Source organism: Zalophus californianus, chromosome 9 (assembly GCF_009762305.2).
Source record: "Zalophus californianus isolate mZalCal1 chromosome 9, mZalCal1.pri.v2, whole genome shotgun sequence".
Taxonomy (NCBI): domain Eukaryota; kingdom Metazoa; phylum Chordata; class Mammalia; order Carnivora; family Otariidae; genus Zalophus; species Zalophus californianus.
In genome coordinates, this window is record NC_045603.1 from 3419786 (window position 1) to 3447249 (window position 27464).

The 27464-nt window shown below is 62.4% G+C and overlaps 1 protein-coding gene across 6 annotated transcripts in view; it reads right to left on the reverse strand.

Annotated features, from left to right (window-relative positions):
• GRAMD4 (GRAM domain containing 4) overlaps positions 1–27464 on the reverse strand; it is a 76622-nt gene that overhangs the window by 7372 nt on the left and 41786 nt on the right. For all 6 annotated transcript variants that reach the window (XM_027595007.1, XM_027595009.2, XM_027595008.2 and 3 more), the window contains 11 exons: positions 13927–14047; positions 9967–10028; positions 7920–8052; positions 7332–7357; positions 6643–6734; positions 5195–5286; positions 4017–4065; positions 3266–3337; positions 2776–2819; positions 2589–2698; positions 916–1070 (listed from right to left, as the gene is read on the reverse strand). In XM_027595007.1, coding sequence (XP_027450808.1) covers positions 916–1070; positions 2589–2698; positions 2776–2819; positions 3266–3337; positions 4017–4065; positions 5195–5286; positions 6643–6734; positions 7332–7357; positions 7920–8052; positions 9967–10028; positions 13927–14047 — 956 coding nt within the window. The remainder of the gene's footprint in view (positions 1–915; positions 1071–2588; positions 2699–2775; positions 2820–3265; positions 3338–4016; positions 4066–5194; positions 5287–6642; positions 6735–7331; positions 7358–7919; positions 8053–9966; positions 10029–13926; positions 14048–27464) is intronic.

Consider the following 27464-nt stretch of genomic DNA (forward strand, 5'->3'; position numbering starts at 1 on the left):
CTGGCCAACACTAAGTGGTCTTAACGCCCCGGAAGGCCCTGTCCCGACCACCCCTCCCGCGCCCTCAGGGAGCCAGGCTGTCCACCTCTGCACCGCCTCCCTCAGGCCCACCTCCACCTGCGTGACCAGAGCCCACCTGCTGGCTCACAGAGACCCTGCTGATGAGTGTGGGCTTCCAATAAGCTTTGTTGTCCCAGAACCTGGGGAGCCTGACCCACACCTGACCCAGAGCTTCCCTCCCATCACCGGGTCACTGGACACCCTCTCCCGAGACGACACTCACACAACACAGCAATCTAATGTCACCTCCTTCAGGAAGCCTTTCCGGACCTCCCCAAGGGTCCTACAGGAACCCAGAACCTCCTGCGCTCATCTGAGACCCTGAGGAGAACACCTAGGCCAGCTTGTTCTCTATGTCCGGGTTTGCGGCCCAGGGCCCGGTAACCACCCACAAAGGCCTTCCACCATGAATAAAATACAGGCCCAGTACCAGCCTGTGGGCACGAGGTAGGCCCGAGCCTCAGAGCCGGGGAACAGAGGGCCGGATGGTAGCTCCCAGGGCTCCCTCAAGGCCCCCAAGCTCTGGGCAGTCATGGCCAGCACTCCACGCCCTGCCTGCCCTTGGCCTGGGGGCCAGCATGGCTCGGGCAAGTCCGTGGGAAGGTCTGAGGGGCTTTGAGGCGGGACGAGGCCTCCAGCCTGGCTTGTAAGCACTGCATGGCCTTCCCCAGTGGCCACCTTGCGCCCGGGGCTGCTGGGCCCTCCGAAACAGCAGTGCCAGGCAATGGGGAAATCCTCGCCGCACTGTGTCTGTTTCAAGGGCCCCACAAAATCGGAAAGACACCAGCTTCCCCACGCACTGGGAGCAGCAAGTGTGGGCCTGGGGGCCACTGCCCCAACCTGAGGCCAGCCTACCCGGCGCGACACGGCGGTGCTGGAGCGCTCCTTGAGCTGGGGGTCCGTGGGCAGGCTCCTCCAGATGATGTAGGGGGTGTCATATTTGGCTCGCAGTCTCGGGCAGCGTTTGAAGATAAAGTCAATGAGGAAAAACTTGATCCCAGCGTAGAGCCCTGGGGACAAGAGCAACAGTCCTGTTCTGCCCAGGGCACACAGCCAGCCTCCCTGAACCCGGGTGTGGCCAGCGCAGGGCAGGGGAAGCAAGAGGGTGAGGCGACCCAGGCAACGGGGGGGGTCCACTTACATGTCTCACCACCCAGGACCCTCAGGTGGCTCCTGTTGATCACACCAACCTCGCAAACAAGCCCACCACTTACCACCCCCCCAGGATGACATGAAGGAAAGCGTGAGAGACCCACCCCCAGCCTGCTGCCCTCTGAACTGATGGGCCGGGAGCCGTCACGGCCGGGGCCCCCCCCCCAACCCTGGGTCAGAGAGCTCGTGTGCCAGCCTGGGCCCCCCGAGAAACAGGATGAGGGCATTTCACTTTGGTTGGTGTCAGTCCTTTCCCCCAAGGCCACGCTGTCTGCCAGCCACTTGTCCTGGCAAGGTGTGCAGGGGGAGGGCCAACCGAGGCCCCAGCTGCATGCCAGGGGTGGTGGGCAGGTGGGGACAGCCCCCACGCTGTGCGACCCCCGAGCACAAGGTCCTAGCTCAGATTAGCCCTCCACCCTCGCCCCCACCCATGCAGTCCCCTGTGCCTGCTCCAGGCTGGGGACACCGAGGCCCCACAGTGGGTCATTACTCGGGGTCTGGCCTGGAGAGAAGGGTGCAGCTTCCTGGGATAGGTGACCACGTGGGTTGGGGCAGCCACAGGACCATGGCCTTGGCCTCAGGGCAGCCTCCACACCTGCTCACGCCTTCTCCCTACCCTGTAGAAGCCCCAGACAGGGGTTCAGTACAGCGGTTCCACGAACCCATGGGGGAGTTCAAGTCATCCTGCCACCCCATGGCTTGAAATACAGGCAAAGGCCACGTCCCGCACATTCAGACCTGTGGCCGGCGGCTCCCTGAATTCTGCATGCTCCCCACCCCCGAATTAGCTCTGAACACCCCGCCCCCAGGCTGCCCCTCCCATTCCCTGTGGGCCCCGGATGGCAACATCACCTACGAGCCCTTCAGGGCAAACCCTGAGCCCTCCAACTGTCTGGTCCATCCACGACTGGGGGGGGGGTCGGGCTCCAACCACAACCCAGGGCCCCCACCAGCCCACCCACCGGCCTGCCTCACGCCCCTCACTGCCCTGCCCACCCCACCCCGACCAAGGGCTGTTCCTGACCTGCCCGAAGCAGACTCCGCAAACCTCAACCTCTGCTCGGACCTCACCCCGCAGAATTGAGGCCACCGCCCCCCGTGACATCTCCACCGCTACGTCACTCCTCCCTCGGCCTGACCCCTCACAGCCCGAGCGGGCTGGCTGTCGTCCGTACCCAACGCCTACCAGCCCCTCTGCTTTGGCGGAAAAGCGGGGAGTCTCTTGGAAGCGGAGGATGAGCTTGTTCGAGGTGTGCGCTAAGCCGGCCTCCGGACGCCTGTGCGTCTGCGGACATTCTGGTGGGAAGCAGGCCGGGACCCCCGCCTCACTCCCTCGCCTGTGCGGCAGCCCTGGCCCGGGGCGCGGCGCCTCTTACCCACGGCCAGTCCCACCAGGCGGTAGGGGAAGAAGCAGGAAGCGAGGAAGGCCGCCCACAGCGCGACGTACAGCTTCTGCGTGATCTCAGGCTGGACCCACATGAACAGGCTGGAAGGGAGGGGGGGGGCTCAGCCGGGGACGGGGCCGCACCCCTGACACCGCGGGCTGGGGGGTCAAGGACTTACTTCTTGATCTTCTCCAGGATGTCGGCCATCTTGCCGAAGAGGTTCTGTGTGTAGAAACCGCAGTCACCACAGGCCCCGGGACCACGGTCCACACGGTGACAATGTCAGGGGGCCAGAGGTGCCGCCGTGAGGCCACAGCTGGTGGGGGGGGGGGAGCGGTGGGCACAGAGCCCCGCTGTCCTGCCCAGCCACTCGCAGGCTGAGGGCGGGGTGGTGGGTCCCCACGAAGCCCAGGGAACTGCACGCATGCTGGACCCAGGCTGTGCCCCTCCCAGCAGCTGGCTCGGCCCCGGCTCGGCAGGTCTCCCCACCCTCCAGGGTGCCAGCCGTCGGCCTAGACCCTCCCGCCAATTGGAGCCGTCCTGGGTGCTGCCAAGGGATCGACGGGCAGGCTGATGGCCGATCAGCTGACAAGAGACAAGCCAGGCCTGGGGTTTGGGGGCCAGGGCTGGCGCAGAGACGTCCCCGGGCCGGAGCCCAAGAGCAGCACCTGGGCTTTCTGGGCGACATCCAGCACGAGCTGGAACTTCTCAGACACAGTCAAGTCTTCCTTTGGAGGCTCCTGCAGCCAAAGCGGAGAGAGAATTTCCACCAGAATTTAGCAGCCTCGCAGCCCCAGGAGCAGGTCGCTGTGCTCCCCCCCCCCCCGCCCCACAGCAGGGGCCGGCTGTCCCAGCGGACGCCCCCCTGGTGCCTGAGAGGGTGGGTGGGCAGTGGCAGCCCCCAAGCCAGCGGGGAGTCACGCTTCAATGGCTCATCTGCAAAGGTGCGTCCGAGACCATGTAGCCCTCTACCCCTCACTTTGCATGTAGAGAAAATGAGGCAGAAGGGGGGCGTGACCTCCTCCTGTTTGAGTTCATTCAACGAGAACCTCCCAAGGGCCTCCTGGGTGCTGGGGCCCAGCGGACCGCAGCTGAGCCCTGCACTACTCACCCTCCGGTCCCGGAGGCCCCCGGGTGCCCCCCGCAGCATATCATCCCCACTGGGAGGGAGGACAGGCCAGGGCACGGCGACCTGCTTCCCCTGCAGCCCAGCTGGGGCCAGCAAGGGGCACTGGGGGTGTCAGCCGGCAGGGGGTCAGAGTGTGGCCGTCCAGGGCTCCGTGCTGGGGGGCGGCTGGCCTTCTGCTCCCTGACTCTACTTGCCAGGCAGGGCTCCCCCGGGCACCCACCCAGCTGCATCCAGATGCTCGGGGAGGCTGACCGGGTGAAGACAGAGACCTTCACCCTCCCAGGACTTACCACTGGTTCAGAGACTTCAGGCACGATGCTCCACTGTATCCTCCAGCCCCTGCAAGGAGACCGTCACACTCCTTTCACAGAGGGACGACATCGAATCCCCAGCCCTGTGCCCCCGACGGGAAGGAGCGCAGGACAGAAGGGGCTTCAGAACCCCTCTGTTTGCAGCCAAGACCTCCAGGGCTGCTCCCTGGCTCTTGAGGATGGACAGTTCAAGGTCACCCTCACGGGCCCCTCCCCTGGGGGCCCAGAGGTGGAACAGATAGGTCTTTCAAAAGAACTCAGCAAAATAGTAATGGCGAGTACTTTCACTAATCACACCTGGTCTGGGCACAGATAACCCCTTCCTGGGTATGTAAAGATATTCTTCCCTACAAAAAACATTTTCAAATGAAGCAACTTAAGCAGGCAGAAAAACGCACCCAGGAAAATTGTATGTTAACAGTGTGACCTGGGGAACAGCTGAGTACAAAGCGGACTGCAGGAGGGGCGCCTAGGTGGCTGAGTCGGTTAAGTGTCCGTCTTCAGTTCAGGTCACGATCTGAGGGTCCTGGGATCCAGCCCTGTGTCGGGCTCCCTGCTCAGCAGGAGTCTGCTTCTCCCTCTGCCTCCGCCCCTTCCCCTGCTTATGCTCATTCTCTCTCTAATGAATGAATAAATAAAATCTTAAAAAAAAAAAAAATCGGACTGCTGGGGCCCTCCTCAGGCCTGCCGTGGGGCCGAAGTTCACTGCTGGTGCAGCCGCGGGTGCAGACAGACCAGGCAGCTGGGGACGAGGGGTTCTCCACAGAGACCCCCGGAGGGTGCTCACAGAGCACGGAGAAAATGCTGCTTGGGCTTGGTGATTTCAAGGACGCTCCCTCTGAATCCCAGGGCCTCCCAGGGCACAAAGACTCTGCAGCCCCAGCAAGCCGAGGAACAGGAGCGGCTGGGGTGACCCCCTGCAGGTGCACATGGGCCTCTGAGACAAACAGCCGCTGGGGAGTCTGATGACCACCCACTGCTGGCTCCCGCAGACCAGTGGGGGTGGGCATCCTCCTGGGGGCTCGGGAGCCTAGCCTATCAGAGGACCGCTCCCCAAACCCCCGTGTGAGAGGCAGCCCCGGCTCAGGAGTGCCACGGCTGTGTGTGTAGTAGGGAGACAGCCCTGCAGCATAAGCAGGACAAAGCAGCTCACCTACCTGGCTATGAGGTAATTGAGGGATAACCTCAAAATTGCTAGAAACAAGAACATGGGGATGGCCCAGCCATGCCACACGGCATTCATGTACACCTGTGGGTTCGCAGAGAAAGCCGGGGGGAGAGAGACAGTCAGGCAGCCTGACAGGCCACATCCCTCCCCGTTCCCCTCCGCCCCCCGCCCTCCGCCCCACCAGGCAGTCCAGCCATGCTGGGAGGTGGGGAGCCCAGGCCCCCAGCGTCTTCGCAAAGGAGGGAACGCATGACAGAGAAGCCCTGGGAGGAGCTGCTCTGGGAGTTTAGGGAGGGGGCCACCCCAGGGAGGCAGCCACTGGATGTGGCCTGGAAAGGGCAGAGGAGAACAGAGGCCCCTGCCAGCCCCAGGGGCGGCTCCCGTGTGCTGGAGCCCGCAGCACCACCAGGACTCAGCACAGCTGAGCAAGGTGACCGACCGCCGGCTGAGAAGCCCCTACGTGCCGTGTGCCAGGCTAAGTGCGGCTCGGGCCCCTTCCCTCAGGGCCCACCAGCCTGGCACAGAACTGCCGGCATGGAGCAGACGCTCAAAAAGGGGCAGAGAAGGGAATGCAGTGGGGTTCAGGCCGAGGCCTGGAAGGTGGGTCTGAATGGTGGGCACATCCCTTGGCGAGGACAGGCAGGACCCAGGTACCCAAGGCCTCAGGGAGCAGAGGGCTCCTGAAGGGTGAAGGTGGGGCCTCCGGGGGTAAGGGCGGGGCCTCCGGGGTGAAGGCGGGGCCCCGGGGTGAGGGCGGGGCCCCGGGGTGAAGGCGGGGCTGGGGCCAGGCCACTGAGTCCTGCTCTAAGTGTGTGCAAAATGCCCGTCTCCCCCTGGGGCTGGAGCCAGGCTGGGGGCTCTAGGGTGGTCTCAGAACCTCCAGAATGCAGAAATGGGGACTTTGGGAGCTGTGGTCACCCCTCTCTGGCCTCAGGTCCTGGCAGGCAGGTGGGCAGCCTGTGTCCTCCTCCCAGTAACAAGAGGGTCTCCCTGTGCGGGGCTGGGGATGGCGGCCACGGGACCATCCAGGCAGAGCAGCGCCGTCTGTCTTCCCCAGAGCACACCCCGATGCCGGGCACTGCTCTCCCACCCTTCCCCAGGACTGCTGGCTCGCAGAGGCTCAGCTCGGCCTCCAGGCCACGGGGCGCTTGCAGGAGCCTCCCCCAGGCACCCAGTGGGAGGAGCGCACACAAGCCCCCCCACGGTCCTCTCCCTGACTCGTCCAGCAAGGCGGACTAAAGCGCGGACAGAGGCCTGTTCCTGAGAACGCTGCCATGGGGCTGTATGCAGACACGGGCCGGCCCCCGGAGCGCCCAGTGCCCTTGCCTGTTCCTTGCAGCAACCCCTCGACTGGGTAGCGACACGGTACCCACTTTCCAGACAGAAGCTAAGGTGCGTGTGTCCCCAGGAACTACCAGGGTACACGGGGGCACTCACGGTGAAGGCAATGGCAGACGTGTAGACGGAGTACCAGTCGGATAAGGCAGAGAGGTTCTTCACGAAGCTGGTGACGGGCTTGGCGCCGCGCTCTAGGGACAGAACAGACCACGATGAGGCCAGCGCTCGGGCACACCCGGAGGGCAGGGGGGGCAGGAGCGGGGGTGGGGGAGGCACCAAACGAGCAAAGGGAGCCCCGAATGACTCAGGCTCCTCGTGTGCCTGACCCTCTGCTGGCACTCCCCAGCCACACCGGGTGCTACGCGCCGTCCACTGTCGCCGTGGGGACACGCCAGCTATCTGCTCCCTGCCCCCCATGCCTGAGCCGCAGACACAAGAAAGGGGAAGCTGGGGCGGGGGTCCTCGGCATCGCCTGGGCTCCGGCAAGTATCTGGGAAAGCACCACCTTCACGGGGTCTCCCAGGCCTGGAGGGAAACTGAGCCCCCGGCTCGGGGCCGGGCGGGCAGTGCTGGCCCCATCCTGTCCTGCTCAGGATGGACAGGGCAGGGCCCTGGACACGCTCCCAGCGGGAGCCTTCCTCCTCAGAACTCCCCGGGAAGCCCTGTCTGAAAAGATGTCCCGTTGAGCTCAGGACTGCAGAGCCCCCCCCCCGCCCCCCGCCCACACGCTCGCGGCTCAGGGGTCCCCCCAGCTCCCACGGCCGCTCACAGACGCGCTAGGGACTCACTTAGTCGTCTCATGTTTTCCGTCAACCTAAGAGAGGGAGAGAGAGAGGTGAGCACCAGCTCCTGAGCCCCGCGTCCCTGCTGCCCCCACCACGGAGCTCTGCTGGCACGTGGGGAGCAAAGCGCGACCGGAGACGCAGGGGCCACGCCAGGGGCCATGTCGCCACTGCTCCCTAACTTGGGGCAGGGGGTCCTCACCTACAGAACCGTCCCTGGTCTCCTGCCCACGTCCCCTGAACCTGAGTCCCCCAGAGCCTACAACACGGCCTGGCACAGGGAGCTGTTCACTGAGAGGGTGTGGGACCCACGAGGAAGGCCTGGGCCGTGGGCGTTGAGCCCCCAGACCACCGTCCCCACACGGCGTCGGTCACAAAGCACAAGCAGGAGCGCTGAGCGGGGGCACACAGCAGTGCCGCCAGCCACGGAGCCCTGCCAGCTGCCCTCCCCGCCCCAAGGAGGCCCCTCCCCCAGGAAGGTGGCTCGGCCGGCCCCAGGAGCAACCCTGGCCGCAGCCACTTGGACACTCAGACACGGGCCTGGCTCTGACGTCCCGGTGGCCGCCCCCCCCCAAGCTCCGCGAGGGCCCCCACCTCCGGGCGCTGAGGGGCTCCTCCGTCTCCACGGTGCTCTCCTCGGGCTGGAACCGGAAATCCTCCACGTACTCCCCAAACTTCTCGTAGAACCACTTCTGGACACGGGGGCACAGCCCCTGGCTGCGCCGGTCTGTGGGGATGAGGGTCCCGGTGAAGCCAGGAGGGTGGGGGCAAACGAGCACTGACGGAGGGGTGCGAACACGTGCTCCCTGACACGGAGCCTGAACCACTTCCACGGCGCGGCCCGGCAGTCACCGCAGACCACACGGGGTCTCCGTGGTCACACCCACGCCGAGCTGCCCTCCGCCGGATCCCAGGCCCTGGGGTCTGTGTCACCCTCCCTTTCTCTGGCGGGGGGGCTCACTCCCGCGAACCCCGCGGGAACAAGAGGAACAGCCAGTGGGCATGTGTGCCGCAGGCTGTGTCCTGGTGGGGGCCCCAGTGAAGGAAGTGGCCTCTGCTCACCACAGCCAAGACCTTCCGAGAGGGACCCGCATCACAGACTCAGAGCAGGTGCTCTGCAGGGTACGGCGTCGCCCGCAGGGGGCGCTGCCCGCCACGAGTAAGGAGAGGGAGGGCACAGAGGTGGTCACGTGCTGGTGCTCGCCAAGGGGCTGAGGTTTGTGCACACAGAGCCGAAGAGGCAGACCTCTCAAGGAGGGAAGGAACAGGGAGGGCCTGGGGGCTGCTCACCCCTACCTGGGGCGCGAATGTTTTCAGCGCGGGGCTGGGCAGGGGTGGGCAGTCACCTCGATGGCCGCAAAGCAGCCGTGGACAGGACGGAATCTAACAGGGCTGCCCATGCTCCCATGAAACCACACTATGGATGCTGAAACGTGAAACCCATATCCTTTTGATTTCCTCCGACCATTCAGAAATGTAAAAACATTTAAACACGTGAAGTCAGACAGGGCTGCAGTCTGCTTCGCCCCAGGTCTAGGCCAGGCGTGCTGCCTGAGCAGACAGGCTCCAGGCACCACGGACCCCCTCGGCCGCCCACCCTGGCTGCAGGGTGGGGAGCATCGCACAGAGCACCCGTCCTCTCCCTCGGCCCATGCAGAGCTGACCGCACCAGTGACCACCGCTACAGAAAGGACCTCAGCCTGGGCACCCGGAGAGCTGGGGTCTTCCACCCTCCATTCCTCTGACACCTCCCACGTGTGCAGGAGACTCATCAATCAGGGGGCACAGCGGGGGCCTTGGGGTCTCTTGTGCTGCTCCTGGCATGGATCCTGGGTCTGGGGCATGGAGCCCATGACCCGAGGGGCACAGCTGCCAATCCCTCACCTGCACCGGCCGGCCTGCTGGTCCCGCACCGGGGTCCCCAGGAAGGGGCCACCTCCCCCTGTGGAAGGCAGGACCTGCCTGCGGTCCAAGCTGGGCCTCCATGTGGCAGGTGCCCCTTGAAGAGGCTTCGCCTCCTGGGTCTCAGTTTCCTCACCTGTGTATGAGACGGGCTTAATCCTAAGGCCCTTCTTGTGTAGCTATGAGCTCCCGGCACAGGCAGGGGGTGCTCGCGAGGGGTTAGCCTGTGGGAACGAGCCCTCGGTCGGGAGACGGGAAGGCCAGGCCCACCACAGGTCGGGGCCCCTAGAGAGCTGGACAGAAAATCCAATTTTGCTGCCAGGACAGCTCTAGGAAGGGCAGACGGGGGAGTAAGACAAAGAGCAGGCGCAGGGTGACAGGGAAAGGTGCAGAGAAAGGGGTTGTGCGTCCTGACCCGGGGAGGTCCAGGGCACATCCTGACCACGGATGGCGACCCCCACTGCCCACTCGTCCCTTGTCAGGACCGCCAGTCTCTGGACACGGGCCACCAGGTCAGTAGCCACCAAGCCAATGTGACGAGGGACACTACGTCTCTGTCGGGAAGGTCTGCAAAGGGGGCCGTGCGGTCTTCTTACGGGAAAATAAAACCACGTCTCGCTGAACGACTGTGTTCGCTGTGACAGCTCGCCGACTCACAGCTGCAGACGCCTGTGCCAGCCCGACGGGCGCTGGACCAGCACGCACCCCACCGCCCGGCCCGGCTGCCCGCGGGGCCTACCTGCTCCGTTGTTGGCCTGGGCCTGCCCCTTCAGAGGCTGCTGGGCTGTCTGCTCCTCAGATCTTAAAGACAGGGAAGAAGAAGCAAGAATCCCGTTACTTCCAAAAACACTGTGAGTGCAGGCTGTGGAAGGTGCTAGCATTCACAGGGAGCCTGCCGCCCACGAGTGTTTGCTTCAGCTCACGGGGCCCCCTCTGGGGGCTCAGTGCTCCGACACTGCTCACGGGGCAGGCCAGGCAGCTCAGAGCTGCATTCACGGTGGGCACGCTCTCTTCTGATTTTTTTTAATAACCAAATAAAAAAATCTCATAAATGTACCACTCTTTCCTCTCCTATGAACACATCTGCTTCTTCATTGTTAAGTTCAGAACAGTCCTTATACTAACTAACCAGCCTGTTGATAAAAAGATGCTCATCAGTGGACACGTTCAGCAAGCAGCACTCAAGACCACAGGCTGGGTGACCCCTTGTGCTGGACAGCTGTGCCCAGGTCCCAGCTCGGCCCATGCCAGCCACCTGCCTGGCTTCCTGCCCCTATGGCCCAGCCACCACAGACCACAGCACTCACCGGTCTCAGAGCGCTCTCCTGGAGTTTCTGTCCACCTGCCAGGCCCCAACTATTGAACCGGCTTTCAGCTACAGAGCCTGATACAGCTGGCCCAGCCCCCGGCCCCTGGGTGGAGCTTTGGCCAGGCCACATCTCATGCCACAGCCGACCCTCCTGCCTTGTTCTGCACTGGCCCGGGCCACGGACGCACCACACTGTTCCTGGGGCTCCCAGTCCAGCAGGGACCCCAGGATGCGGGAAAAGCGGTGCCGCAGGTAAACCTCAGCAGGGTCTTGCAGGGCCACAGAAGACTCTTCCAGGACACAGATGGCAGGGCTGGGAGACCCCTGGCCCGAGCGCACCCTCAAGTGCAGTGAGGGAGGGGGCGAGGTTTCTGCTCTACTCACACAGCGGGATTTCATGCCACCCTTCTGCGAGCCAACCTGATTTGCAGGCCTGAAACCCGTGACTGTCACCTAGAGCACGGAAGCCAAGCTGGGGACAAGCAGGGTGGGCGAGCCTGCAGCCTCACTAAGCAATGGACGGGGAAGACAACACAGACGTGGAGTCCTGGAAAAGGGCGCCACGGGCCAGGGGGAGGGGGCCAGGACTCCACGCCCGCCCCTCCCTGTGGCCAGGCTGCCCAAGCAACTGTCCACACCCAGAGCGACCACCGGCAAGTGGGGGTTTACTGGGAACAGGAGAGGGGCCCAGGGCACACAGGAGATGCCAGGACCCAGCTGAGTGCCTCCCATTCCCAGGCAGGAGTCACGGCCTCCGGACCAGGATGTCTGTGCCCAGCTTGGAGGTTCTGGAAGATACAGCCCACCTGAGAAGCACTAACAAACTGGCCCCACAACCCAAGCCTGGGGCTTGGGCACCAAGAGGATTCGCATGCCTGAGGGACACAAGTGGGGGCTTCCTGGGGTCCTGTGCTTGTTACTGTTTGGTGTGCACGGTCACTGGCTGTGTTTTTTCTAACACAATTCCTACTAGAGACACACAAGTATTTAGACCTTCTTGGGCTGCAAGCTGCCTTCGGGGAAGGAAGTCTGCAGGACCTGTACCCCCTTCCCATCATCCCAAATACGGAATGTGTAAGTGCCTGTTCCATGTGCTGAACAGAGGAGACAGACAGGCAGCAGGGCAGACGGTGCGCCAGGACATTCCAGCCCACGACACTCGGGGCGTGCAGTCCCAACTGCAGCTCCCGAGGAGGCAGGAAGTGAGCAGGGTGACCTCACTGAATCAGAAAAAAGGGGCCTTGTATTTCCAACAACTGGATTCTCTGAAATGTTTCTCAACAACCTACGCTAATGTTCAACGATCAACCAAACAAGCCTGGAGTGGAATGTGCCTGAATTGCTTTTTAAAAGTCGGATTTTCTGGCCTACAGTCACCCGAGGCCAGAGGGCACCGAAGCCTGCAAGGAGCATGATGCCAGGGCCGGGCGCCGGGGTCACTCTGCCCCCGACCCCTCTCCCCGGGCTGGGGGCACTAGATTGTCACCAGGGTCCCTTTCATCCCACACCGTGGCCCCCAGTGAGGTTCAGTGCAGTGTGCCAGCTGAGCCCAGGAGCGGGACGGGCAGAGGGGCGGTGGCAGGCACGGCCCGACCACAGATGGTTAAGTCAGAAGGGCGGTGTTTCCATGCTGCTTTTGGACCCCTAATGAGAAAAGGCCTTTGCCTACTAACAGATAAGCTCCAATCAAGATGATTTTCCGGGAATTTTCTTTAAAACCAAAACAAAGGTTTACATAAACTCTAATGACCACGTTTCAATTCTGCAGCTCACCTGCAGCTTGGGGGGGGGGGGGGGGTGTGTGCATATGTGTGTGTGTGTGTGCATGTGAAAGGGGTCCCCCTCCATATGCTCACCTGCCGGGGACAGCCCACGGCCACCCCAGACAGACATCAAGGTGACAAAGGAAGAGGTCATCACTTGCATGGAACCTGCTTCTCCCTGTACTTTCCCCTTCAGGTCTCCATTTCGAGAAGGTTCCTAAACCCCACCCCACGTACAGCAGGGAGCAGCCCCACAGTGTGCCCCAGGACCTTCAGCTTCCTCAGTCCTGGCCTGTTCCTTTACTGTGACCACCCAGCTGGTCCCTCTGCATCCTCAGAACTGGAAGGGGCTTTGGAGTGAGGAGGCTGGGCTGGGCAGGAGGGTGAGAAGCAGAAGGCGTGGGCCCTGGCACAGAGAGAGGTCAGCTCAGGGCGAGCACCTCTCAACACCAGAGGGGATGTGCCACCTCTGGCCAAGGGCTCTGGGCAAAGCTGGACAGAATCACACATCGGCACCGGACAGAGCGACTTCTGTGGGGGACACGGTGCTGAGACATGCCACGGAAGGCTGGCCGTGGCTGGCGGGTGGAGAAGGCACCCACAGCCGGCCACACACCTGGGACAGCGCCAGTCCCTGGATCTCTCAGCATCCGTGGGTCAGGTCCCCGGCTGCACCCCTTTGCATAATGAAAACATCCACAGATTTCCACGTGTGAAGGATCATCAGGTAATGTGCGGGTTGAGGCCCATGTGCTGGGGTCTGGAAAGGGCTGCCGGCCTCGTAGCCGGGGAGGAACGTCAAAGTAGGGTGCGTCCCTCCCCTACCAAGTTCAAGGCCCCCACATGGAGTCCCAGAGAACCCCACAACAGCCCTGAGGGGACAGGCTGCCCAAAAGCACACAGGAGTCGTCAAAAATGCCTCCAGAGCACGAAATAAAAGAGCCCTCCTCCAAAGAGAACCAGATGTCACCAGCTGCCGGGGCTGACAACCACGGGTAAGACCTGACAGGAAGCCAGCGTCTGGCCGTGAAACAAGGAGGCACTTCCTTTCCACCAACTGAACCCCATGCATCGAGGCGCCAGAGTGTGGGTGTCCTCAGAGCCAGAGCCGGAGACTACACTGGAAAGTAACAGTGCCCTCGTCCACCGCACAGAGAAACCAGCTCTGGCTGGGCTGTCCCAGCAGTGGCCTCGTCTGCCGGGCCACCAGCCTGCAGGCTGTGTGGACGGACAGGGAGCCCCCTGGGGGTTCTACCAGGGCAGGGAGAGCACGGCTCTCAGAACCTACTAATACCCTGCGGGAAGGACCCGCTCCTCACCGGCAGCACCGTGAGGCAGCGGCCCAGCTCGTGCCGGCAGAGGCGTGGGGTGCAAGAGGCGGCCACACACGGGGACAGCTCCATCCCACAGCAGGGCCCACGTCATGCCCTCCAGAAGCTGGGGCGGCAGCTGCCACTCCCCAGGAAGGAGGGACCCTGCGGGGAGGAGGGTGACCATTTGTGGTGGGCGACCCCGGGGGTAACTGCGTGCGGCGGGATGGCACAAGAGGGGGTGCCTGCATCCTGTGGGGGGCTGGCAGGCAAGGAAGTGCCTGAGCGGGCAGTGGGGGCCTTGGGCCCCCCCTCACCTGGCCTTCAGCACTTCCTGGACCTTCTGCTCCAGCTCTATCCGCCGCTGCCGCTCCCGGTCCAGCTCCTGTCGAAGCATCTCTGAGTTGGTTTCTTCTCTCAGCTTCCGGAGCTCCTCCTCTGTAGGGGACAGAACCGCCAGGTGACCTGCGCTCCGCTCCGCTCTGCCCCTCCAGCGGCACAGGTGCCGAGGGCAGGCTTGGTGTTCAGAGCACTTGGACAGAGGGCGCTGTCTGCACCTGCTGGGCTGTAGCAGCTCTCTTGCTCCTCTCTGGGGGGACACCTGCAGGGAGACTATTAATCGGGGCTCCTCTTACACGGTGGGGGTGAGGGCTGGGGCGAAGCAACAGTGAGGAGTCCTGTCCTAAACAAAACGGGTGCAGGTCACGTGCATGAAAGGCATCTCACCACATCACTGCCACCACCAGGATGCCCCAGAGAAAGGGATCCTGGTGGCACCTGGTCACCCAGTGGACATCGCCGGGACACACATCCGCACCAGGTGTGGTCCACAGGCCTCAGCCACAGAGCCGAGCCCCTGCCAGGGGCAGATGGACAGCTCCCACCACCCGGGTGCTGATGACCCAGGAGCACAGTGGGAGGGCAGGCAGGGGGCTCCTGCAGTCCGAGTGGGGACCTGGATGGGACAAATATCAAGACGACAGATCCCTGGGGAAAGCAGGTGGCAGGCTCAGCAACAGCCTTGCAGAGGCCCTGAGACAGGAGGGCCCTGGGAGCTGAGGGGAGGAGTCACAGATGAGAGGGGGTGGGGGGCGGGACGTGCAGAGCCAGAAGGACCTGACGTTTACTCCAGGAGAGGTGGAAACCAAGGGACACACAGTTGTAGTTTTTAACTGTAATATGTGATACTGATGGTCCCCAAAGAGGTCCCAACCTAATTCCGGGGACCTGGGGCTGTGTCCCCTGCATGGACAAAGCGACCCTGCAGACGTGATCAAGCAAAGGACCTTGAGACGGGGGGCTATCCTGGTTACATCCAGGCCCAGCGTAATCACCATTATGTAAACTCCTCAGACGAGGCAGGAGGGTCAGAGGTCAGGGAGAGGAGAGACTTGTAGGTGCCAGGCTGCTGGCCTCGAGGGTAGCAGAAGGGGCCCGCAGCCCAGGATCGCGGGCGGCTTCTCGAAGCCAGACAAGTCAAGGAGACAGATTCTCCCTGAGATCCTCCAGGGGGGACAAAGCCCTGCCAACATGTGACCCTCAATACGCGGGACTTCTGGCCTCCGGAATTGTAAGAAAATAAACACACTATTTTAAGGCCCTCGGTTTCTGGTGCAACAGCAAGAAAGAACTCCCACAGAGTGGAGCCCACACGGGGGCTCAGGTCTAAGTGGATGCCTCACTGCATTTGCACACACTGGACACCCAGATCCAGAGACAGCACACTGCAGGCCACGCAGAGGCCCCTACGCCTTCCATCTGACTCCAGCCTCCGTCCATCCCGGGGGTGACCACCAGTTAGCATCTGCGCGCAAGTGAGGGCTCCCGTTTCTGACACCGTATATAGTGAAGGTGGGTATATCTTAGTTTGTGCGGCCAGCACAAAATACCACGGACTGGGGGGACCCGAACAGCAGACCCTGATTCCTCCCAGTTCCGGAGGCTGCAAGTCAGGGGTCAGGGGGCTGGCCAAGCCTGGTGCGCGCTGCTTTGTGACGGCCTCACGCGGCAGGGAGAAAGGGCTCGGGTGTCCCCTCCTCTTCTCCTGAGGGCACTCACCCCATCCTGGGGGCCCCACCCTCACGACCTTGTCTAACCTTGATCACCTCCCGGGGTCCCCACCTCCTAACCCCCCATATGCTTTTGAGGGCACACAGACATCCGGTCCACAGCAGGGCCTGAGCTCAGGGGGCCGGCCCCAGCCAGGCTCTTTGCTGGGACACCGTGCTGACAGGCAAACTGCCTGCCCCACTTCAGCCTTTCTTGGGTGTCCCCACACTGCCCAGCCAGCCTTCCTGCTCACCCTGCAGCCCATCCACACCGCAAAGCCCACACACACACTATTCCACGCAGCTCTTACGTGACCCAAGGGCCGCTCCGAGGCTCCGACCAAGCAGCTGTGCTGGGGGACGCGGTAGCCGCAAGCAGGCCCTGCCTACCGCACCGTTCCTAAGGCGCGAACCCTGGTCAGTGGGCACCGCCCAGGGGCACAGGACCCTGGCTGTCCTTGCAGGCAGATCCTTTGCCCCCGCCACTTGGTCACCCCACACTCAGGGAATGACAGCTGGCTGCGGGCAACTTTTTCAATTCTCAAGGACTATGCTGAGTCCTCTGCAAACCCAATTACCGAACGTTTATATCAAGATAAAATGCAATGGGGTCCATCTGGAAATCCTAGGCCATCTCCTCCGGGCCTAAGGCTCCTGTAGATGGGAACCCAAGTCACACTGGGAATGGCTCTGTCTTGTTTCTAAACCGGGCACGCAGTGGACCCGCTCTCGTCACAGCCCGACGACGACATGGGGCTCACCCCCTCTCTGCTCTGCCCCCCATCCCGCACCTTCTGGATGTCAGCCCTGACTTCTGAAGGTTCTCTATCATCTCCTGGAGGGGTCACCACCCACGGGGAACAGATGGACCATGAAAGCGTAAGGGGCAGAGAGCCGGCTGCCTCACTGGGCTGGGCTAGGCTCCCCATGTCCAAATAGGACACAGGTACCTGGTGAGACGCCCCGACTACCCTGCAGGGAGAGGCAGGTGCAGGGGGGATGCGGCCACAGCAGCGCCGGATACGTGCCACGGCCCAGCCATGAACCCCCACGGAGAGTAACACAGCCTGAACAGACACCTCTCCACACTGGCAGGGCTGCCGAGGGCCAAGACTGTGGACCAGCCTCCTCCACAAGCATCTGTCGGAAGCTGATGATCGCATTTCCCCTTTTTAGCAAACAAAGTCGCCAAATGAATCTGCGGGGACTGGCCCACTGGGGCCCAGGCGGGACTGAAGCAGGCTGTCAAGCCCCGGGTGGCCACAGTCAGCGGTCACCCGTGACAGATCTGCGTCCCGCCGCTCCACAGCCTCGTGCACCGGGACGCTTGTGATGAACAAGCGACCCAAACAAAGCCCCACCCTCCCAGGGACGTGGGCAGTAAGGACAGCTGGCTTGGAGGGAGCCCTGCTGGCTGGGAACCTTCTCTCTAGGGTGGGGGCAGGGAGGTGCTCGGGGGGACCCAGCAGCTTCCTTTCTGGTCCTGGCTGCCTCATCAGACCTGGGGACACAGGGCTGAGCCCGAGCCCCCGAAATTCAGGCCAAGGTCAGTCCGGCAGCCAGAGGCCCCAGACACAGACGGGCTTACAGCACGACTGGGCGTGAGCAGCAGGTCTCCCTGTCCAGACAGCACAGGGGGAGGCTGAGAGGCCCAAGGTCAGAAGATCCTCCTGCCTCAAGAGAGCCTGCACAGCCCAGGCCACACCACCTGCCTGGAGAGGTCGTGGCTTGCTGAGTTTTGTCACTAACCAGTGAGAAGCACTGAGGGTTGCTGAGTGCTGGCATCCACTGGCTCAGTAAATATTTGGAGTGCTCAGGGCCCTCCTGTGCACCCACCCTGCGGGGACCCACCCCGCTCTGGGCACCTGCACCCCAGCATCCTCCAGCACCCTGCTGACCCTGCGGGGGGCCTCTTCCGGAGACTCATCGGGAGAAGGCCCTCTCCAAACAGGGGGCCTGGAGGATGCCATGCCAAGCCCACAGGGAACGGTTCCTCCTGGCTCCCACAGCATGGTTTCCCCCCGAGATCCCCTCCATCCTGGGGTGAAGCAGGGTGGCCTCCCATGGCCACGTTTCCCCTGGGGCACTGAACAGGGTCCATAAGGGGCCATGTAAAGGGGAGATCTGAGAGGAGGGGGTGGCCTCTGCCCAGTTAGACCCAGAAACAGAGCCCAACCGGCCAGGCAGCAAGGGAAGGGTGGCCAGGGAGGCAGGTGACAGGAAGGGCTGCGGGAAGCCCGGCCAAGGCCCCCCAGCCCTGCTGACAGAGCTGTGTGCCCCCACCCCTCTCACGGTAGCCAGCCAGGCTCCTTTACGGCTAAGGGGACCTGTGTCAGGCACGCCACCACACAAGCTGGGATGTCCTGCAACTACCCCCAAACCCATGTATTCTGCTGGTCTCTGCTCCTACCCTGATTCCCAGCTGCCCCCTAACATCCTCAAATCTAGCTCCAAACGGCAGTCAGAGGTTCCTCTGAAAGCCTAAGTCAGAATCTGCGGCTGTCTTGCCTCAAAGTCAGCAGCGGCTTGTGATGAAATCCAACCACTCAGCAAGTGTCCCCACTCCACCTCACCAGCTGTGTCTCCCTCTGTTCTTCCTTCATCTTTGCCGCCGGGACCTCCTTTTAGGGCTTCAAATGCCCACGGTCTGACTGCCCCAGGACCTTTGTACGTGCTGATGCCCCTCCCCCATTTTCCCTGAGGAACCTCCCTGATGCTCCCCACAAACTGAACGTAGCATCTTGTCACGTTCTCTCATGGGTCTTGCTCTTTCCTGTCGGGGACCTCATGGGTCCTCCTCAGGGTGCTGAAAGGGCATTCTAGAGGTGACACAGGTCTACAGGGAAAGGCTCAGCAAACATGAACACTGTGAGTCTACATTCATCTGCAGGCGCCACTGACGCAGGCCCAGAGCCCCCATTTGCTTTACTGTCTATGGCAGCCCAGGACCCAGCCTGGCCCCAGGAGCAGCCCCTGAAAACATGGGGAACGGTCAGCAGGTGAGCAAGGACAGTGCACCAGGTTGTCACGCAACACGCCCGGCGGCCAGAGCAGAGGACTGGCCCTGAGCTGGACGGCGAGATGCCGGTGGCGGGGAAAGGGGTCGGCATCTGAAGGACCTCTGCACCCAGCCCCCATGGTTCAGGCCTCAGCCTTCCCCAGCCTGTGCCAGGGCCCCTGGGGACTCTGATCCTGACAAGTCCCCGCCTGTGATGCTCCTCGCATGCACAGCGTCTGCTGGGAGGCAGCAGGCGTACTCCGGAGATGAGGGACCCACAGCCCTAACATACTGTCAGCCCAAGAGCCCCAGCCCCTGCGGGGCCTTCCACTCAGCCCCCTGCGGGGCCCAGCTGCCTGGAGGGGTCACCCGCTCGCACACAACTTCCTCAGCAAACGCTCACGGGGCAAGTATCATGCACTGGGCCCTGTCAAGCAGGAGCACTGCCTGGCAGAGCAGCCACACCCTGGCCCAGGCAGACATCCCGGCGCGCCCCTGTGAACACAGCTCTGTGTATACCGGCCCCAGGGGGCGAGCCTGGACACAGCTCCCGCTGGATCCTGGGCCCCCTGGGAGGCGGGTCTCCTGTCCTGACACAGGCGGGGCCCTGGGACCCTCTTCCAAAAGGGCAGGCACCCCCTGGCAGTGGGAAATCTCTGTCCTCCTGGGTGGACATCTCTGTCACCCCTGCAGGGTGACGCTCCACCTCCTCCCATGGGACTCCTTTCTGCTCAGTTTGACCCTCCTGTGGTGGGCCTGGCATAAGCAGGTGCTCAGCCGAGACTCACTGGAGTAGCCCGTGGATGAACCTCAGAGTGAGCCTCACAGTGACCTGTCAACCAATTGCTCGTGGGCGGACAGCCCTGTAAAGGGGTGGGAGCACTCCTCTCCCAAGGGGGTGGTTACGGCTCGGTCAGGTGCCCTGGGGATGGGCTCTGTGAGCCACCTCACGAGGACCGGGCTCAGGTGAATGTGCAGCCAGCCAAGGTGGCTTCCATCTCACTGTCTGCTTCATGTGGGGACGGTGGGGGGCGGCGGGGGGCGGTGGGGGTCAGTGGGGACGGTGGGGGGCGGCGGGGGGCGGTGGGGGTCAGTGGGGACGGTGGGGGGCGGCGGGGGGCGGTGGGGGTCAGTGGGGACGGTGGGGGGCGGCGGGGGGCGGTGGCTGCCTTCGTGGGGAAAAGAGAGGTGAGGCGCTTCATGTTACAACAGCCTTGCTCCTGGGCGCCCCGGCTGGGGGCTCTGGTGCTTCCCCGTCCGCTCCTCTGAGGGCCAACACCCACACGCAACCCCAGAGCCTCCGTGGATCTCAGCTCCGTCTGAAGGTCAAGGCAGCCCCAGACGCCTCCTCCGTCACAGACCCTCGGCCCCCCCGCCAGCATCGGCGAGAAGCCACACTTTCCTTAACGTGGCCACCCCCAAACTCCCTTCCCCGTGACGCTCACCTGCGAGAGCTCCGCGTGCGGCCGGGTTCCACCACGTGGCGGCCTCCAGCCCGGCCCATGGGAACACGTGTGGACACACAGAGCCCCTCCCCGAGCCCCCCGCGGGGGCGCTGAGCAGGCAGGCTCTCAACCGCAGGCAATGTCAGAGACGCGGGGGCCCAGGCGGCCAGGAGCCGTGTCCCCTTGACCGGGGCCTCCCCGACGATGCCCCCCGGCCCGCCCAGCCCTTCCCCCGGTGGAGGCCGGCACCTCAGCCCCGGAGCTGCCCCCCCACGCACCGGCCGGAGCAGAGACGGACGCCCTCCTTCCCCCCCCAGACCCCCCCCCCCGCCCTCACCCCCGTGCCCCCGCCACGAAGCCCACCCACCAGCCAGAGCCAACCCGAGGCCGCAGCCCTGCAAACGTGCTCGTCCCCCTTCCGGGCGAAGCCGCAAGGAGACTTCCTCCTTTTCCGGAGTCTCCTTTCCTGGTGGCACAGCCAGCCCCAGAAATAAAACCAACTGGCATTTCTGGCCGGTTCCCTCCAGAGATGAGTTCTCGCTTTTGCTGAGCAAACGGCTCGAGGCCAACGCCTCCCTCCCCAAAGCCTGGGACCCCCTGACTCGACCCAGTGACAGGCATCCTGCCCGCTCCCCTCGCGGTGACGTGTTTAGTCATCGTGGTGCACGGAGCACAGGATGAGGCAGCACACGGCCCGGTCGTCGATGTCTCTCTCCTCTGACGCGGGAACAGGGGGGCCCACTTCCTGCTGAGCAGAAACTGCGCAGCTAGTCATTCAAAAGGTGGCCGGTCCCACCGACCTCCCACCCACGGGGGCAGGGACACGACAGGGACGGGGCGGGAGGGGGGCGGGAGGGGGAGGGGGATGGGGATGGGAGGGGGAGGGGACTGGAGGGGGGCGGGAGGGGGGCGGGGAAGGGGGGGGCGGGGATGGGAGGGGGAGGGGGACGGGAGGGGGATGGGGAAGGGAGGGGGCGGGGGCGGGAGGGGGAGGGGGCGGGAGGGGGAAGGGAGGGGGAGGGGGACGGGATGGGACGTGGAGCTGTGGCGGTCGCCCCTGACCTCCGGGGCTCTTCCCGACCACTCCCGCCGCAACACTCTGACCTCAGAGCCCAGGCTCCCCGCTCTCCAGCGGTCACCAGCCTTCTTCCTGCAGAGCCTGGGCCTGGACACTCCGCTGCCAGAGCGCCGGGCTCCCCGTCCCAGCTCAGGACCGCCTCGCGCCCTGAGCGCTCACAGATGCCGTGACGCGGGCCAGGCAGAGCAGCGCCCACCCCACGGCCTGCCTGGGACCGCGTGCACGCCCTGCTCCCTGGGTCGGGGGGCCCAGGGCATCTCCAACAGGGGGCGGGGGGTGGGGGGCGGCAATAAAGCGGCTCAAAGAGCCCCCATATTAATTCCCTATTGCTGCTGTAAAAAAAAATACAACACAGTGGCTTAAATCAACCCAAATTTATTATCTTAACAGTTCTAGAGATCAGAAGGCCTAAAACCAAGGTGTGAGCAGGGCTGGCTCCTTCTAGGAATATTCCAGGGAGAGTCTGTTTGCTGCTTTTCCCCACTTCTAGCAGCGCTGCCCTCCTCGGCTGGTGACCCCCAGCCACGATGACTCCACAGTCACATCTCTGACCCTCGGCAACCCCCTCCTCGCACTCACGGTAAAGCCAGGAGAACTCCCCGCTCAGATCCTCAGCTCAGTTACAAGTCCTTTGTGCCAAGCAAGCTGACCACAGTCAGTCACAGGTTCTGGTGACCAGGTCGCTGACACTTTCGGGGGGGCCAGGATTCTGCCCCCCACATTCCTCCCTGAGACAAGACTCTGCATCCACGGAGGCCGTGCTGGCCCCAGGAGAGGGTGATGAGCCCCTCCGCCCACCTGGCCCAGAGAGGGCCTTCTTGCCCCTGGGAATCCACCAGCTCTCGGGCTGTTCTGAGCCCCTCTGTGCCTCCACGTGGGGCAGGCTGCACCCAGCCTGCCTCCTGGGCCCAGGACACCCACTTGTCCACATGTACCAGCAGCTAAGTGACAGGCGGGGTCCCCAGCACTGGGAGCCCTGGGTGGTCCCATCAGACCACCAAGTCACAGCCCCGCAGGGCGGAAAGGCCGCTGCATGAGCGCTCACCAGGCCAGCCCAGGGCGCACAGCGAGGTTCCCAGCACAATGACTCACTCCCTTTCAAGGACGGGTGTGGCCGTGAGGGCCCTGCGGCCTCTGCTGACCTGGCATAGACAGCCAGGGGCAGTCGGAAGCCTGTGGGAGACTGCAGAAGCCAAAATGCCTGCCTGAGGAATGAGTCTGAACCCCCAAACCTTCTAGGATCCGAGGGCGCCCCTGGGAGAGAGAATCAGCACTGTAATTCATTAATTTCCTCCCTGAGCTCCTGTTGAACGGGATTGCCAGGTATGTGGCACCGAGGGAAACCAGGGCCGGCTCTCCGGGCACACAGCCTCTCGCCACCCACCTCCCACCAGAGCAGCTGGGCAGCAGACTTTCTTTTTTCCCTTTTTCTTTTTTTTTTTTTTTAAGATTTATTTATTCATTTTAGAAAGAGAGAGAAAGGGAGCACAGATGCATGTTGGGGGGAGGCGCAGAGGGGGAGGGAGAGGGACAAGCAGTCCCCACGCCGGTGAGGAGCCTGACACGGGGCTCCATCCCAGGACCCAGAGATCACCACCTGAGCCGAAATCAACAGTCTGACGCTCAACCCCTCAAGCGCCCCCGTCTTGACTGTCTAATAGGGCTTGGTGTCCTCATCCAAAATGCCCCCTTCCTGCAGCCCAGGGTCCCGCTCATGGAGGAGCTTTCAGGGACCCTAACAAGGAGAACACCATCAGGTCGTGCTCGCAGCCCATTTCCTCACAGAGACCGCGGACCACTGCTTTCGAAGGGACACGGCAAACGAGCCACAGCCACGGAGCCCCGCGAAGAGGCAAACAGCAGCGCTCTGTGGCAAAGCGAGCCATCCAGGATTCACCTGTGCGCCCCAGCCGGCTGGCCTGCCCCGGTCGGAAAGAAGGGCAGGGTCGGCACGCTCACCGGTCACTCCGGGCACCTCGTCTACCACCAGCCCACCACCACCCTGGCTTAGAGGGAGAAAGACGGGACGGTGTGGCTCATGCCCACCGCACGCCCAGACAGCACGGGCACCAGCCCAACCCAGCACCCCAGCCACCAGGGAAGTCACTGGGAGGAAGAAACCAGCTTCCAGGCTATTTTTAAACCTGTAAAAGTAGAACTCTTCAAGCAGGAGTCCTCTTGGCACATAATTCAACAGGCCCAGCCACAGCCAAAAATAAAAATCAAGTGATAATCCTTAAATAAAACGCCTTCCCACCGGCCGGGCCTGCAAACACAGGGACCACTGGAAAAGCTAAGCTGTTTCTGCCACCCGGCCAGGTGCGAAGCCAACACACCTGGGGGCCCCAGGCTCCACCCCCTCACCTCCCTCCCCAGGCGCCGCCTACCAGCCCAATTCACCCCTCTGGCCATCGCCAGGGGCCTTTCTAGAAGCCAGGACCACGTGCTCCCCACTGCGACAAGTTACCAGGTTCTAAGGCAAGGGCACAGCTTTACTTTCAGCGACCAGTGAAGAAGCGGCCACGACAGCTCCCTCCCCCCACCCTCGGCCACTCTTTGAAGAAAAACGGTTCCTGATGGGCAATGCCTGGCTTCTATGTAAACTTCCACCCGCACATTCTCCCTGATGCTGGCTTCCCTCCTGCTATGCTCCTCACCACCGCGGACGGAAACAGCACTGCCTCAAACACCTCACCCCTTCAAGATGGCCTGCTGAGATACCGGCCTCTCATGGTGTTTGCAGGGTGTCTTAGGAAACCGACTGGGGTCTGGGTGAACAAGTAGTGCGTTACAAGTTTTTCCATGTAAACTAATAAGAAACAGGATCCCAGCCTATCCCAGGAACCGACAGCCCTTCAGCAGAGATGGTGTGCTTCATCTGGCCGCCCACGGTCTGGACTCTGGGACCCTGGGCCCAGTTCTGGAACAGAGCATGTGTGAGCGCCCAGTCCCCCCCATTCACAGTCCCTCTCTCTTTCCAACCCAGCACTTAGTGCCAGCAGCTGAGCCCTCCAGGCCCCTGTCTGTCCCCACAGCAATGAGCTATGTTTAGCTAAGCACCTGCTCCCCACGCAGTACTGGGTGGGGGCAGCAAGGGACTCTGCTCCCCAGCAAGGTGAGACCAGGCCGAGTCTCTAAGTGGGAGAGCTCACTGGACAGCAAATGTGGCACACACAAAACATGTGCTTATGGACCAAACACCCAACAAGACGGGAGCAAGAAAGGACGTATTTAGAGGATCAGAGCTCAGGTAGGTACCCAGTAGGACCTTGAAGGATGTGCAGAAGCATGCTCAATAAAAGGAGCAGTCCATTTGTTCATCCATCCATCTACTTGCCCACCCATTGAGTCATCTATCCATCTACCCCCACCCACCCACTCACCTACCCACTGACCCATCCACCCATCCATCCCCCACCCACCCAGCCACAGATAACGTCCACTGAGCACCCGCTGCCTGACCGCAGGCCTAAGCTGTGGGAATGTATACATAAGGCAGCAGCGACCTTCATCTTCACATGAGAATCTAGCTCAGGAGAGGAGATGAAATGTGGATAAGGAAGAGCCCCCTTACAGGGCTGGAAAGTTGGGGCAACCCCACAGCACAGGACAGCCCATCTCTGCCAGGTGGGCCTCATGCACACCGACAAGGGTCTTAGCAGGAGGGGACTGGCTGGCAGGCGGCAGAGGATGGCCCTGTGCACACAGAGCTCAGGTGTGCCACCTGTAAGTGGGGATCCCATCCTCACAGCGCAGGGAACCGGTGAGGTGTTCAGGGGGCGGATGCAGAGCATCAGCGAGACAGGTCCCAGAGCTCAGTGCGGCTCCTGACTTAACACTCCCCATGGAGCTCAGTTCTGTCATCTTCCAAGGGGCCCATCAGAAGACACTGCCAGACCCCGGACACGGAGCCATCTAACACACAGGCAGGCGTGTGCTAGCTTCCTCCCCGACTTCACCCCTCACCCCAAGACACCTGCAGCCCTCGGGAGCAGGCCTGGCGCTGGCAGGATGCAGGGGTCTCCCCCCTGAAGTGTGAGCTGGGCAGGCGGGGTGCCCGGCTGGCGCTGGGACGACACAGCCTGGGGTGGTGAGCTGGCCTCTCCATGCTCGGCATCCGCAATGAATAATTAAAGGACACATTCTCACCCGGCAAAGGAAGGGATCTAGAAATTTGGAATTCTGGCCCGCCCAGTGGGTCGTTCAAGTCATTTTCTTCGGGGCCAATTCCGTTTCTTCCGAAATAAAGCTTATCTGATCCGCACATCCAGTCTCACCTCTGTTACCTGTCTTCACCTTCTGCTTAACATCAACAAATTAACAGCAGGAACAGAGCCAAACAAATAAGCAGCCAGACCCCAGATGGACATCTGCAGGCCGAGATCACCCTGCCGCCCGCAGGCCTTGAATGGCCGTCTCACCTCGTCTGGACGCCCGCCCCCCAGCAGCAGGCCGCGGCAGCTCCCTGGGCCCTCCTGTCTGTAGGTGACTTTGTCTGTGAGAAAGCTCTTCCTCACCCTGAATCACCCGTACTGGCTGCTCAGAAACTTCCCTTCACTCCAGGGCCCTCCTGCTAAGTCTAGGCATTCAGAGACCTGCTGCGGGCCACAGGAGTGGATTGCTCGCCTCCCTGGCCAGGCTCTCTGGGAAACCCTCTCACGCAGGTAGCAGAGAGCTACGCTGACCCGCCACGTATCAGGGCAGGAAAGGGAGCTCCCAGCAGCACGGGGGCTCATAAGCAAGGGGCACCCTCTCCCCGAGAATGTTCTTCAAGAATTACTACCTCTGCTGTCCGCCCACCTGTGTCCACCAGGAACCCACACGCGCCTGGCGCCAGGTGGGTGTCGGTGGCCCAGTGAGGACGGTCCCTACCCCGAGGGCTCAAGACCCCAGAGTGTGGCCCCCTGGGACAGCACCTTCTAGCATGTCCAGGGAGGATTCCATGGGCCTTTACCTCAACACGGGAAGAAGAAACTGCCCGGCAACACAGAACCTGCACTCAGGTAAGGGAGCCTCAGGCTCAGCCTGGCCACCAGGATGACCCGGAATCAAGGCCCCATAAGCCCTTCCTCCAAGATCCAAATTCCACACCAAGTCACTTCTGGGGAGAGCCTGTGTGTGCTGCTCACCATGCTGGAGAACCTCCTTACCCAGCAGGAGACGGAGAAATGCACAGAAACGGGAACAGTGCGCATGAGCTCAGAAAGCGGCAGCTGCTCAATGAAAAGGTATGATGCTTTGAACTCGTTTATGGGCCTCTTTAACAGATTCGGGCTCCTGCCTCCCATCACGAGCCAGAACGTGCTTCCATCTCACGTTGCCCATCCCGCGTCATTCCTCACAGGAACATTTGTACTGTTCAATATTTCATGGTGAAGCGAGCCGCTGCACACTTGGGCTATTTCCTCCTCCCCACGAAGAATAATCATCTGCTTTCGGAGAGAAAGTACTACAGGTAATTGAATGGAATTTTAACACTGAGCACTGGGGCATTTCACAGATGGAGGGACTGAGGGCTCAAAGGGGTGAACGTCCCCAGCTGACCGCTCCCCGGTGGACAGCAAAGCTGCCCCTTGCCCACGTCAGCACCTCTCCTGCAGACCTGGAGCAGGCAGGGCGGCCACGCCGGCGCACGGAGGCCGGGTCAACAGCAACCACAACAACTCTGGGTGTCAAGAACGCTGCAGATCCTTTCCTACACACTATGCTCCCCTGGCTACCAAGACGGAAGCAGCAGTGGAGAAAGACAGGCTCTCCTGGGCCGCTCGGGGTCTAAGAACAGGCCCAGCCTGGGCACCCACGGCGCAGTCCCGGGAGAACCACCTGTTACCACGTTAAGTGGCTGGCGGCAATGGATTCACCGTCACAGGACGCAGGTGGGTTAAACCGTGCATACGGGATCCACATGGCAGACAGGATACGGAACACGTCGAAGGACCGTCTGGAGGGACCTCCGGGAGGCAATGTAAGTGTGGAGAAAGTGAGACCAGGACAAGATTTATCTAAGGGGGAAGGTAAGAACAAATGTACAAATTTGCTTCTACAAAAGAGTCAGGGAAGGATAAACTGCAAAATCAAAAGACAACTGGTTGTCCAGAGAGAAGGAATGAAGGTATTCAGGAAGACAAACTCCATTTCTCTGACTATACCCTGACTTTGCAACCACGTAAATAATTGTAGGGGCGCCTGGGTGGCTCGTTCTGTTAAGTGGCTGCCTTTAGCTCAGGTCATGATCGCGGGGTTCCTGGGATCAAGCCCCATGTCGGGCTCCCTGCTCAACGGGGAG